The sequence below is a fragment of the Octodon degus genome, unplaced genomic scaffold (genome assembly GCF_000260255.1).
Source record: "Octodon degus isolate 3935 unplaced genomic scaffold, OctDeg1.0 scaffold00104, whole genome shotgun sequence".
Taxonomy (NCBI): domain Eukaryota; kingdom Metazoa; phylum Chordata; class Mammalia; order Rodentia; family Octodontidae; genus Octodon; species Octodon degus.
The window spans coordinates 6,332,778-6,347,328 of NW_004524680.1; the positions used below are offsets into that span (position 1 = coordinate 6,332,778).

Genomic DNA, 14,551 nt, shown 5'->3' on the forward strand with positions numbered 1-14,551 from the left:
TTGTTGGCAGTTCTCATCTTTTCCTTTGCATATGGAAAAGTAGCCTCCAGAAATGGGTGTGCAAGGCCTTTTTGAGTTAATAGCCCTGATCAGCTTCATACCGGACTTGCATCAGTCCCTGAGGGTTGATGGCGGGCTGGGGTGCTCTTGTGGGAAGCCTACAGGTACCTGTCTATTAAGGGTTTGGTTCCTGTCACTGGAACAAAATATCCAAGACTCACAGCATAAAGGAGTGGAGGTTTATTCTGGCCCACAGTTTCAGTCCATGTTGGGCTGGCTCCAAGCAGAAGTGGCATGGTGGAAGAGAGCTGTTCAAACCCCAGCAGCCAGGGACAGAGAGTAGAGGAGCTGGGGACAAGAGTATGCCCCTCATGTCCTGTACCCCCGTGACGCTCCTCATAGCACATCCAGCTATGAACTCATTAATGGACCATCCATTGATAAGTATAGCATCACCATGATCTAATCACCTTTCAAACACATGAAACTTAGTTTAGATCTAAACCATAGCCGTTCTCAGTGAGTTTCCTTGCCCTACTTTATAGCGTGCACCCACACATTAGAAGGGTCTGTGTGAAAAACTAGGAGGACAGTTTCAGCGAGGTTTTTCATGGTGCGTTTCCTAGATTCTGTAGCCATTCCAGGAGGTTCTCATCTGCTAGTTTTCAGGTACACTGAGCCCACTTGTCAGGTCTGGTTCTCTCCTAGCTGGTAGGGTCACCATCTTGCAGTAGATGTGGGAGACCTGGGAGACGGATACTGTAGCTGCTGGCCAGCATGGGCTCACCTGTTGGCATAGGGAACCAGGAAGCTCCACGGCCTGGGGCAAGACCCTGTGTCATCTGAAGTTGACTGCTTGAGGAACTAGGCCCAGCAACAGTAAATGGGCTCATCCAACGTCTGCCAACTGGTTTGTGGCAGGCCTGCTGGGCTGTGTTAGTATAGGCTGTGGAGACTGAGTAGGATGTGAGGGGTCTAGGTGACCTGTTGCTTGGTGGACCTGACTCCTTATGTCCTAAGAGCCCCTGTGCTCTTTGAGCTCACCAAAGGACAGAGGTTCTTGTCCTTTAAAATGGCACATAGCTATGCAGTGAGTGTGTGCTATTGCGATTTGTGTGGAGAGTGCAGTGAGTTTTCAGGAGACTTAATTAGTTCTGGTGTTTATGTGTGCCTTGAAATTTACTTACATTGCAGTAATGTAAGGCACTAAAGTAATTCACTTACATGCCAGTTTCTGAGCATAAAATAAAAAAGTAATAATCTTCAGTTGTTTGTTGCTGATACACTAGTTTCTGCTTTCTGACTAAAGGAGAAGTGGGCCTTCGTTGAGCTGTGTGATTATCTTGCTCTTTTCATGAACAGGAAGGGATTTCTCAAAATTGGCTTTCTCATTTTAATAGAGTAAATGTGGTTAGTTTGGCCTAAGAGTGATTCAGGGTGGGTACTGGACATCCAGCATGGGCCTCTGGGTCTGATGGAGCCTTAAGGAAGCACCTAGGAGCTTAGGCTGACTGAGAGGACACAGGGCGCTCAGGGGCTTGGAAACAGGGCCAAAGGGAGGGGTTGATAGTCATTTGTCTGTAGTGAGCCTGCAGTTCTGCTTCCTGACCAGGGTCATGGTAGCCTAGCCCAGGAGACAGGTAGGGCCTGAGGAGCAGCTTTGGTGGAGGTAAAAGGAAATGTGCCCCTGTATGAAAACGACCAGTCTCCAAGAGCCAGTTTAAACTGTGGTCAGCAGAGAAGGTATGCTAAAGTTCCCTGCAATGACCAGCTATTCTCTGATGTCAGGATGCTAATCCAGCAAGAATGTTTTAATGAGATTGACTGGTACAGTGGACCCCTGCCTCCCTGGGACACCTTCCAGATTCTTCAGTACTCTGTGTTTTATGCATAGAGACGCAAAACACCTACATATACAGTACAAGTAGACGTAGACACACAGGTAGATACAAACATGTTTACACACAAATCTGGCTACTCACCTTTTCTCCTGTCATCAGTAGGTTGACAGCAAGCTTGGGTCAAGAGGAGGGCAAGTAAGAGGGTGTAGAATGTGCAGGATGTTAGATTTTAGTTCATGAGGTATCCTTGACTTGTGACATAGAGCACACAGTGGCTAGGTCATTAAGAGTTTAGGCCTGGTTATGCTTTGATTACTCACATCGGGAGTGGCAGCATAGCAAGCATTCTACATACTAGGACACTTTCAGAGTAAAAAGAGGTGTAGTCACATTTATAGAAGGTGACACAGCGCCTGTGAGCAGCGCATGTGACCTCAGACCTTCAGTGCCTTGTGGTGGAGTTCTAGCCCTCTTGGGTGGTCAAATCATGCACCCACCTAGAGTCCAGAAAGGCCCTGCAGGCTGCTCTAACTTGGACTTCATGGTAGTAACAAGCTGTATGTTCTGGGGAGGCTAAAGTCACATGCCTAAATTGAATTTGTGTTAATTGTGCCTGAGACCAACTTAGTCTGCTTCAGGTGGCACATATAACACCTAGGGGCCGATAAGTGCACCTGGGTACTGTCGCAGTGTGAGCCAGCTGCACGGAAAGCTGTTCTAGGCATATTCTACTATGTGATTGTCTTTGTCCTTGGGAGGAGTTTTGGGTTGCATTACTATTTACTTAAATATGAGCATAGAACACTGATTTTGTTTTAAATACACTCTTTAGAGAAGTTTTTGATTTGCAGCAAAATTGAGATAGAGTTTATGTATTTCACTTTCCTCAAATGTACACAGCCTCCCATTGTCAGCATTCCCACCAAAGGGGTACCTTTGGGACAGTCAGTGAACTTCTGTCATTGTACCGTAGGGCTCGCTGTCAGCATTGTATAGCTGTGGGTTTGGACAAATGTGTAATGATGTCCAGCCACCAAGATAGCATCATGCAGACTATTTTCCTTGCCCTGAAATTCCCTGTGCTCTGCTCATTCAATAGGATCTTTCTACTGTCTCTGTAGTTTTGTCTTTGCCAGGATGTTGTAGAATTAGGATCACACAGGCGGGCTCCTTTCATTTAGCACTGTGCATATAAGGCACCATTTGGGTTTTTTGTGGCTTAATTGCTCATTTCTTTTTGGTGCTGAATGATATTCTATCTGGTTGTACTACACCATATTTGTCCATTTACCTACTGAAGAACATCTTGGGTGCTTCCACCTTTTGGAAATTATACATAAAGTTGCAGTAAACATCTGTATAGGTAAGATTTCTATTCATTTGGGTAAATACCAAGGAGCTTGCTTCTGGATTACAGAGTAAGAGTATGTTTAGTTTTTAAAAACTGTCCAACTGTGTTTCAGCATGGTTGTCCCATCTTGTATTCCCAGGGAGAGTGCCTGTTTGTTGTTCTCTGCCCGGGCCAGTCCTTGATGATGTGCTTGCACTGTATTTTGGCCACTCTGACATGTGTAGAGCGGCATCTGTTGTCTCGATCGGCCATTCCCTAATGAAATAGGAGGTAGAACATCTTTTCACGTGCTTACTTGTGCATCTTTTATGTCTGTGTATCTTTGGTGAACTGCTTGTTAAAATCTTTGACTTATTTTTTATCAAGTTGTTTTCTTCCTGATTTAAGAGTGCTTTACATATTTTGAATAATAACTCTTATCAGATGTGTCTTTCAAATATTTTTTCCTGGTCTGTGGCTTGTCCTCTTGTTATCTTAATACATTGATTTTTATAGTGGCAATCAGTGGAATTTATTAAATGGGTTTCAGGAAATACATAAGCAGAACTGTCAGAATGTTGCATTTAATTTCTCAACAGTGGTACTTTGAAGTTGCTTGATTTGATTTTACTTTTTTATGTGTTTTGTTCAAATGCAGATTTTCTTTATCTGGGCTGCAATTTATGTGGTTTTGCTAGCTTCTGTGTTACCCATAAGTTGTTCTTGCTCTCACCCATCTGGAAAGAGATGCTGATGAGGACAGGTAAAATGGGGTTAGAGAAACAGAGGGCATCTGAGGTTCAGCTAGTGTCTTGATAGGAAGGTGTTAGTACAGCTGTCCAATTTAGTGGGCCACCTTAGGAATTTTGATTTTATGATGAAAGTCATAGGCATTCACAGCGTACTAAAGTGCCTCCTTAGGCAGAGCACAACGGCTGGGGTTCAATCCCCCGCATGCCATAGGGGTGCACTGAGGTGGCACTTGAGACTGAGTGTGGTGGCACGTGCCTGTTATCCTAGCACTTGGGGAAGCTGAAAAATAGGAAAATGACTACAAGTCCAATCTACGTAGTGAGACCCTGTAGACCTTGTCCTAAATACAGGGGGAAAAAAAAAAGTTGTAGGCATTCAGTAGAAACTATACTCTGAACTTTGACTTTTGAACTTTACCTGAGCTAGAAACATGGTAAGCTGCTCCCTGGGTGCTAGGCAGTGTGGCCCAGCTTTCACACAGGAAGAGCTCCATGTGCAGGGTGCTATGTGACTGAGCCTGGGTGTTGTGTTGAGTGGGTGGAATCCAGGCATTTTTAGCATAGGGTATTTTCAACTCATGGCTTGACTAGGATGTAACTACATAGTAAATTCAGCATCTACTATACTAATGGGATTTTTAAGGGTGGGTTTCCTCAACTTGTGCCTATTTTAAATGGTAGATGTGACATATAACTGTTCAGTGAGCCAGTCACTCGGAAGCATTGGCTGTCCCCAGAGTGTATAACCCCTGTTGGTGTACATGCAGGTCACAGCGCAGCATATGTCAGCCAGGCCCTTTTCCAGGACTTGTGGGTTACTGAATTTCATATTACTGTGCTATTGAAGCTTATGAAAATTAAGCCAAGCTTGGGGTGCTTGTCCAAAGTACCATCCAGTTAACTTTTAAATGAGATTAAGTTCCCAGCCGGCTTTTCCACACAGCAAATTGTGGGAAGTCACGTGTTTGGCATCACTCACCCTTAAATTAGAAACAGGACAATAGAGGAAGTTGTTGATTGGAACCAATTGTCGTTTCACTTGTCTGAGTGCATCTGCAGATCATAACAAAATTGTTGTCACTGAGTGCTCAACAATCACCGGAGCAGGTTCCAAGGGAAATGCTTTTTTCTGTGATGGGGAAAACTTGCCTTGACCATTTCACTGGTATAGAAGATTCCAGAAGAAGTCCCAGTTTACGCTGAACTTGTCCACATTCTGAGCAGCCTAGAGGAGGCTCCAGGGATTGCAGAGCTGCCTGTTCCTTGGACAGGATAAGTCTGTTCCTTTTTGTGTTGCTCACAGTATGTTGCAATGCTTGAACTGTATCTGTCAGAAGAATTATTTCAGTGCCTTTGGAAATCATTGATAATGTAGTTGTGTAGATCATCTTCCTTGAAGTGGACAGTTTGCATACACTAAGATGATGGTGGATATACTCATCCTTATGAGGCCATCCTTTCTCAGAAGACCCAGGTGCAAACAGGGCTAACATGTGGCTGGTCTCTGTTGGTGTGAGCCCATGGAGCTCATACTTGTCTGACCCTGACCTTGTAGAGGTAGCTAGCCTGGCACACTCTCAGTCAGGGACTGGACAGCTTTCACGTCCAGGTGTTTATCTTTTTCCTCATCTTCTCACAAAATGGCAAATTTTCAGCTAGTTGTTGGAAATAGGATAGGGATACCCCAAACACATCAGAGGAGCCAACAGTACCCACCTTTGGCTTCAGGGAAGTCCTTGTACTCATTGGGGATTTCCAGCAGTATTTTGTGCTGTGGCCTGTGTGCTGAATTTTGTGAACTTCTTAGTGTTCCCAGGTAAAATGGAGACATGTTCAGCTGACCTAGTGGCAACTGTGACCAGAGGTCTGTGATTGAGGCTGCCACAGTTTGCTGCTCCTCAGCAATTCTTGCTTAGGCCTCTCTTCCCAGTAAACTGCTAGGAAAGGCGATGGTCCAGGAGAGGTAGAGCTGGCTAGGAAGGTGTGGCCTCAGCATTCCCTCCTGCCATCTGACCTCTAAAGTCACCTCTCAGCCTAGTGGCCTGATGGCAACTGCTTCCAGGTCTACTTTACATACCAATTAAGACATTTTACACAGAACAGCAGCAGTGAAGTTGGGTGAGTGTGGAGACCCAGCAGTCCCTCCCCTCAGTTGTCCCCCTGAGTAAAGTATCCTGAGGAAAGCCATTGCTTGGTGAGACCCCAAGATCCTACTGGCCCTCATCTAGCGTGGAAGTTGGCAACTGTCACAGGCTGAGACCTGAACTTACTGGGCTGGCAAGCAGGCTGGGAGCGGGTTTTTGAATTTTTAAGGGATTGTCAAAAGTAAAAACAATAGGTGACAGAGACAGTGTGCAGGCTCTGAAGCCTAAAGTATTACTACCTAAACTTTACAGGAACACTGGCCACATCTAGTCTATTGATTGGCTCAAAATATAACAAGGGTTCAAGCATTTTTAAAGAAGCCCCTTTAATAACCTTGGAACAGTTTCTCAGTCTGAAACTGTTGAGATCTGGTGGTGGAGCATTCTAAGCTGTGGAGCTGTGCACCCCACGGCATCAGCTAGTAGCCCAGGCCAGGAGCAGCCCCTCCACTGGTGACAGTGAGAACCACCCCCACTTGAGTGCCACTGCCTTAGAATAATTCATGCACGCTTACTATGGCATGTATTGCCTAACTTTTAGCTGTTGCTGTGATGACTTAGGCAGAGACGACTGCATTTCAGGCAGTCCTCTCCTAGGATGGAAGCAGCAGTGGGACAAAGGGCCTACTGAGCAAAAGTGTTTGATGTTTGTGATTAAGTGGTTAGAATTTCTTGGAAAGCTAATTGCAAAGCACAGCTGATTTATGTGGACTCCGCAGACACTGTGTGAACATACTTTCTTTTCTGGAGACTGATCCCTTTTATCTGGTAGAAAAAGGCAGTTAAATCAGTGACCTTATTTTGATGCAAGATTGGAAAATTGCAAAAAGGAAAATTGTGCCAGCATTCTCTTACGATCAGAATGATTCAGAAATGCTATGCATAGGTCAGGAGTAGCAGAGTGTCTATGCCAAAGCAGGGCGATTTGTTACGCTCCACTGTTTGCCTTGCGCATGTTGGAAGTGGTTCCGTAAGAAAGTCTTTAGAAAGATGATTGTAGGCAGGTGGTAGTTTGGAAACACTGCTTTATTTAAGAGATTTACTTGGCAGAGGACCTTTCAAATGAGGGCTGAGGTGAGGTTTGGGGAATGTGCAAACGAGTATATTGCTAGGATTGCTCGCAACTTTAATTGGACCTTCCCTTGCAGGGAATCAGGTTTCAGCTGCAGGGAGGGAGCGACTGTGGGCAAGAGCCAGTGCTCTGGGGGAGCAGCTCCCACTGGGCCCCTGGGCCCCCTCCCCTGTGGGACTTGGGGGGGCAGCTCTCACTGGGCCCCTGGGCCCCCTCTCCCCTGTGGGGCTTAGGGGGGCAGCTCTCACTGGGCCCCCGGGCTCCCTCCCCTATGGGGTTTGGGGGAGCAGCTCTCACTGGGCCCCCGGCCCCCCCTCCCCTGTGGGACGGGGGGGGGCAGCTCTCACTGGGCCCCCGGCCCCCCCTCCCCTGTGGGGCTTGGGGGGCAGCTCTCACTGGGCCCCCAGGCCCCCCTCCCCTGTGGGACTTGGGGGAGCAGCTCTCACTGGGCCCCTGGCCCCCCTCCCCTGTGGGACTTGGGGGGGCTGCTCTCACTGGGCCCCCGGCCCCCCTCCCCTGTGGGGCTTGGGGGGCAGCTCTCACTGGGCCCCCGGCCCCCCCTCCCCTGTGGGACTTGGGGGGCAGCTCTCACTGGGCCCCCGGCCCCCCCTCCCTTGTGGGACTTGGGGGGGCAGCTCTCGCTGGGCCCCCGGCCCCCCTTCCCCTGTGGGGCTTGGGGGGCAGCTCTCACTGGGCACCCGGCCCCCCTCCCCTGTGGGACTTGGGGGAGCAGCTCTCACTGGGCCCCCGGCCCCCCTCCCCTGTGGGGCTTAGGGGGGCAGCTCTCACTGGGCCCCCAGGCCTCCCTGCCCTGGGGGACTTGGGGGAGCAGCTCTCACTGGGCCCCCGGGCCCCCTCCCCTGTGGGGCTTAGGAGAGCCTAAGTGAAGATGATGTCTGGAGGTTCTGTCCCCACTCCACAAAGGGAGCAGATGTTAATCAAAACTCATCTTTGGTTAAATGGATGATACTAGATTTTTTTGTCAAAAACTTTTCAGTAAAGTTTTAGCCCACAGACCTGCCTTTTTATTATTATTATTATTATTATTATTATTATTATTATTATTACTTTATATTTTAGGGAAGGGTCTACAGGGTGTTCAGGGTCTCACTACTAGATTGGACTCGCAGTGATCTTCCTGTTTATAGCCTCCCAAGAGCTGGGATAACAGGCGCGTGCCACCATGCCCAGTCTCAATTGCTGTCTCAGTGCACCCCAGGGGCAGGGCCAGCACCCCCCCCCCTTTTTGTACAAACCTGCTTTTAATATAAAATGTTGGCAGTGTTTTGTATGACTTCAGGGACCCCTTATGTGGAGCCCACCCCCTGAAGCTCTTCCGGGGGATGACTGGCCTCTTGCCTGGAGCCTTTCTAAGGGCACATTTCCAGCTGTTGCTCAGCAGTCCACACTGCTGTTGTGTTCATCCAAGTTGACCATGTTACAAGCTGGTCATAGGAACAGGCATGGAGGATACCTCAAGACTGAGTTGTAGAGGTTCCACGATCCCTAGGAATGCCGTATATGGGCTTGGAGTCTCTGTACCCCTACATGTTACAAGGAGTTTGGCCCATACGTACATATTTTTTGGGAAAGGAGTAACTTTCATTCATTATCAGAAGGTTTTATAAGCTGAGTGGTTCAAGGATCACTGCCCAAGATGATCGATAGCAAGGACCCCGGCCTCAGTACAGACTTTGGACTTCCTTGCTGCGGCCAGCACTGGGTCTTAGTCCAGCTCTCATCACTGCCCATCTTTCTTTGTCATTTTTCCAGGTGGTGCCTAAAGCCTCTCTGTGGCTGGTTTTCAGCTGTCCCCCCACCCCCTATCATAATGCTGGTGGGTCAAGCAGGGTGCACACAGGAATATGTGTGTACCACAGGATGCAGAGGTGACGGTGTTATCCTTCGCTAAAGAACAAAAGCACTGCTGGCTTTGTTGTGGCTCCTTGTCTTCTACCTTTCTTGGTTGTGCCACCTTTGTCCACCCAGTATTAAATCCCCCATGAGCGACTGTCATTTCTCTAGTGGTCAAGTGTCCATTGTACGGACACTCCCAGAGAGCCAGGGGTGGGACAGGCCTGGAGAGGGTCCTGAGTGGCGAGGACCAGTCTCCGACGCACGCAGGTTCTAGCAGTGGGTGGGCAGCTTGTGGCAGACCATGATAAGGGCCGCCCCTGACTCTGGCTGGGTGTCTTTCCTCTTTTGCAGAGCCTCCAGTCACTCGATGGGGATTCACAGAGGACCACCTGTGTTTGTCACCTTCCCACCTCTCTGTAGCAAGAGAAGTGACTGCAGCGCCTCTTCAGTAATGATGATGAAACTGGTATTAACTGAGTGGCATTTATGGATTTTTAACTCTAACTTGCAGTGAACCAGCAAGCCATATGTTTACACTCCAACCAAAAACCCTCTGTTTGCTGCGTGTCTTCTGCAATCGGGAGAAGCTGAGACACCCATTTATACAAAGAGGAATATAAGTGTTGCCTGCCTGAGGAACGCACCTGGAGCAGAACGAGACGTCTTAATTTATCATTAAAGAGATATGATAGTATTATTTATATAGTTTAAAAAATATATATATATATATATATTTTTTTTTTGGTGGTAATGAAAATGGCTCCGCAGAATGCTGACTCGGAATCTATGCAAGTGCAAGAGTTACCTGTGCCCCTGCCAGACCCACAGAAATCTGGAGACCTGGAGACCGAGAACCGTGATGAGACCATCAGCGAGGGGTCCATAGACCGAATCCCCATGCGCCTGTGGGTGATGCATGGGGCAGTGATGTTTGGCAGGGAATTCTGTTATGCCATGGAAACGGCACTGGTCACGCCCATACTGTTGCAGATTGGTAAGTGCTACACAGGTCACTGTGTCCAGCATGGCACTGACCATGCTTCGGGGGCTAGACCCAAGTGTCTTCAAGAACCTTGATGTGGGGTCCTAGTCTTTTCTCCTTTAACCTGCTCTCATAGTTTCCTCCTTGTCTGTTAAGGCCAGCCAGGGTATATATGGCCTCCTGGGGTCAGTATCTAGTCACAAGTTTTGGCAAAAGGTGTGGTTGAACATGTGGACATTCTGAGCATCAGTGGCTTTGTTGAGATTCATCGACACAGAGGAGCCCAGCATTATGAAGTGCTGGTGACTTCCTGAGTGCCACCGGGGAGTAGCTGTGAGGCCAGAAGTTTTGTCAGAAGGTTTATAGCCTTTCCTGTGGTCTCAGAAAGTTACAATCGGTAACTTTGAAACTTGTTAGTCTTATAAGAGATCTAGGTAAAGGGCTAGGTAAGTTAAGAGTATAGCTTCTCTTTTATTCTAGAATTCCACATGGACAAGGTAAACTATCTTAAGAATAGATTTGGGTTATTTTAGAGACTTTTTTGCCACAGATGTAACTGTCTTGCTCAGTGAGCACTGACCCAAGCCCCACTGCATGTGCAGAGTGAAGTGCGCAGTTCTGAGGTCCAGGATGGTAGCCCCTGGTGGTGTCAGTCTGTCTCAGGCCTCTAGTTCCTGTGCCTGTCCAGGTCTGTCACCAGACAGGTTGGTGGATACTCCACATGATGGTTTAGAACTTCCAGCATCTTCTTTCAGTGTGCTTTTCTTTGTAGAATCCTGTGCATTTCATTTACCTCTCCCTAAAGCCCTTGTTCTGAGGGCTTTTGACTGTTGACTGAGGCACTGACAGGACCAGAGCCCCTGCAGGGTGGGGGAGTTGTGGAGCATGATCACATATAGGTCACTCTTTGTTCCTGCTTGTCACTGTTCTGCTTTTGTTCCTTTGGTGTCCCCCTTGCTAGGGTACTAAGGTGGCACTGTATCTGTCCTCTTGTGGCTTAACCTGGTGGGAGAGACAGAGGCAACTGACTCGATCCACAAGAACTACTTTAAAAGAAGCCCTAGGGAAAGAAAGAGCCCCCCCAGGAAGAGGGAGACACCAGCTTCTCCCTGGAGGGGGATGAGACAGCATGCTCGGAGGGAAGGGCCTCTGTGTCCACAGGCTGGAAGTTTGCCTTTGTAGTTAGCCCCAGCAAGGAGAGGTTGGGTTGTGATCCACATCACCTAACATGTATTTTGTCCACTCCATGTGTAAGGACTTGCACCCAATCATGCTGAAACAGTTGTGTACCAAAGGTAAGGTGGTTAGAGTCAGGTTCATCCCTCAGTTCTGGACCACCTCTTACGGTTATGGAGACAGATACAAAACACATTACCTCTGGTGACTGCTGAGTGAGTTGACCCAGTAAACAGATGTCTGAGGACTCTCAGTCCCACATTTTCTTTGTTGTAGGTTATGTGTGTTATAGCCTCAAAACTGGTTTCAAAGTTCATAGTACACATCAAGGTGTTTGACAGGCACAACTCCTTGGAATTTTCATACTTTATAGGTTGTGAACTTTAATCCCATACAATTTTAGCATACTTCATTGTTCGATTTTGAGTATAGTAAGTTCCCAGTTTACAAACATTTGAGCTGTGAACTTCCACAGGTGTACTGTTTGAGACTCACTTTGTCGGATTGTGAATGAATCCTGCTTATGAACATTCTCTCATGATGGAGCACATTCATAGGTTGGGGACTTCTAGTATTTATTACATGAGACTTGTATAATATCAGGTAACTGAGGATAGTAAGTGTGTGTGTGTTTTACTATGTAACTGATACAGCATATTGAAAGTGTCTTTCCTGAGTTCTAGGTATGTCTGCTCCCTATCAGATTCCAGAAATGATGATGACTGAAATAGGAACATTGTAACTGTCTCGGTTACTCTTTTCTCATGCTGGGACAAATACCCAACATGCAAAATTAAGGCAGGAAGAGTTTTTTTAGCTCACAATCAGCGGAGGTTTCAGTTCATAATCAGCTGGCTCAAGGCAGAGTAGCACAGTGCAGAGAGCCCTGGTTGTGCTGCAGCAAAGAGCAAAAGCAAAGGGAGTGGCAGCAGCTCAGGCAGCGAGCGCGCCTCTCTCCCCTCCTTCCGCTGCAATGCAGGGTACCCACCCTGGGCCAGGGTGTAGCATTCACAGCTGCAGTCACAGCATTGGATCAGGAGTCAGTCACAAACTCCAGAAGCCACCCATGAATGCATGAGGCTTTAGGGGAACAGCTTGACACAAACCATAACAGTAACAAATGAGCAGGCCATGGCAGTCTGACCTGAGGGATGACAGTATCCCATGTCAGCCCTCACACTATACAGCTCATAAACCTGCACGCCCAGTCTGTGTGTAACTGGACTTAGGGGTTGGGCTGACAGTGGGGATTGCACTGGGCCCTTCCCTGTGTGCTGCATCCCCAGCCCTTCTCTTAATTTTTTTGAGACAAGGACTTGCTTGTGGCTGAGTTGCCCGTGCAAGGCTCATACCTGCCGTCCTCCTGCTTTAGCCTTTCAGACTGCTGAAATTATAAGCACATGCCCACAGTCCCAGCTGTCATTTGTGTTTTACATAAGTGGGTGAAAGTGAGTCTGTTCTTTCTCTTTCAAAAGGTTAACTCCCAGGTAAAACGTTGCCATTCAAAACTCAAAAACTGAACACACCAAGAAATGGATTAGCTCGGGCTCAGCCACTATGAAAGGTCGTAGGAGAGTTGTGCTCAGTTCGGGAGTAGTTAGCTGAGAGTACACAGAAGATAGTCCATCTCTGACATCTCTGCAGCTAGTAAACTTACACCTTTCTGTGATAAGTTGTCTTTTGTTAAAATGTCAGTGCTCATCACTGCTTGATGAGCCTGGTAAGGGACTATATTATCATTGTCCCCAATGTGACTCTTGTAAACAGAAGCTGTTAGGGTACCCCATGACAGTGAAGTCCTTCTTGCTTACTGCCCATAAGACGAGGCTGTTGGGGACCAGTGACTGATGACAGCTATGTGGTGGGCCTTCCTAGGCCTGGGAGGAGGCCTTGGATGGCAGTGGAGGAAATGGGTGTACATTGGGGAGCAGGAGCAAGCCTTAGCGGGACTGACTCCCTGTCTGGGTCCTGCATGCTGGGACCCACCTGGCCAGGAAAGGATAGGATGGTTACACCAGAGGGCAACCTGTGCAGCTCTCCCTGTGCGTGCAGGGAGAGTGTGGTCAGCACTGTCAGATGAGCGGGCTGGTCTGGCACCCTGGAGCTGCCTTGCCTTTGTTTCTGAGTCTTCACTTGCAGAGGAAACTGTTAAGGTCTTTTCTTTCTTTTTTTTTTTTTTTCTTCCATCTCTTCTCAGAACTTTTCCTGCCTTCTTCCCTCTTGTCCCTCCTTTTCTTCCTTCTTTCTTTGTACCCCCACAATACAAGTGATTGAACCCCAAAACCTTTCGTTTCTGAGACTAGATCTCACTTAGGCCAGCCTTGAGCTTGGGTTCTTCGTGCCTCTGTTAATCTGCTTTCTTAAATTGAGAACATTTTTTCCTCAGGGTAGAGTTCAGAAGGTACTCTCAGTGGACAGTGAGGTCTCTTCCTGTTCCCCAACCATTTGGCTCTGTCCTGTTTCTTCTGACTCCTGCATGGAACACGCCAGGCAGGTGTCATTGTGCCTCATCACCGTCCCCTAAAGTGACTGTTGTAAAGCATCCCTAGCATATCATGAAGCTGGTTCCATGCCAAAACAGAAAGTTGGTTCTTTTTAACTGTAATAGCTGCCTGTGGGCACGCACCCGGCCGTGGGCCTATGTAGCTATGTCCAGGCGTGTCTCTGGCTGCCCTTGCTGCAGGCTGTCCCTCCTTGTCTTACTTATTTCCTTATCGCAGGGATAAAATACCTGCCACCCACAAATTGAACGGGGAAAGGTTTATTTTAGCTCACAATTTGTAGAGGTTGGCTGACTTCAAGGCAGGGCAGTATGGCTGATGGGCATGACAGGAGAAGCAGTTCATGGCAGGAAGGCAGGAAGTAGCAAGACTTCCTCCTTTCTGTTTTTATGCCATCCAGGCCACAAGTCTGATGGGGGTTGGTGCCATCCACATTCGGGGTGGGTTGTCCTTCAGTAAATCCATCATCCATGTCCACAATTATGCTAAGCCAATCAGTGGACAAATTCAGTATAACACACCCATGATCCAGTCCCCTCCCTTATGGGCTCATAGCCCCATCTGTGAGCACATGATACTTTAGGGGGACATCCAGAAAAAAGCCCATAAATTCCTTCAGTCAGTACTACTGCTTCTTTACTTGAGGTACCAATGTTAACTGCGAAGTAAATTACTATTTATTGGATGGTTCAACTTTTAGAAGAGACTTCTACAAATAAATGTGTTCTTAGGGGGCTGGAGAGATGGCTCAGTGGTCTAAGGCACCTACTTAGAACAAGCTTGGCAAAGCATCAGGGACCAAGGTTCAATCCCCCAGCACCACATGCCAGCCAGCCCCGCCCCCTGGTGGGCTGAGCTGGCCACACACACACGCCACACTCTCTCTCTCTCTCTCT

The 14,551-nt window shown here is 47.8% G+C and overlaps 1 protein-coding gene across 1 annotated transcript in view; it reads left to right on the forward strand.

Annotated features, from left to right (window-relative positions):
• The window catches only part of Slc45a4 (solute carrier family 45 member 4), an 82,749-nt gene that overhangs the window by 31,009 nt on the left and 37,189 nt on the right, over positions 1–14,551 (forward strand). Inside the window, exon 2 of the mRNA XM_004638925.2 lies at positions 9,348–9,990. Within this exon, the coding sequence (XP_004638982.1) occupies positions 9,747–9,990 (244 nt within the window). The 5' untranslated portion in view covers positions 9,348–9,746. The remainder of the gene's footprint in view (positions 1–9,347; positions 9,991–14,551) is intronic.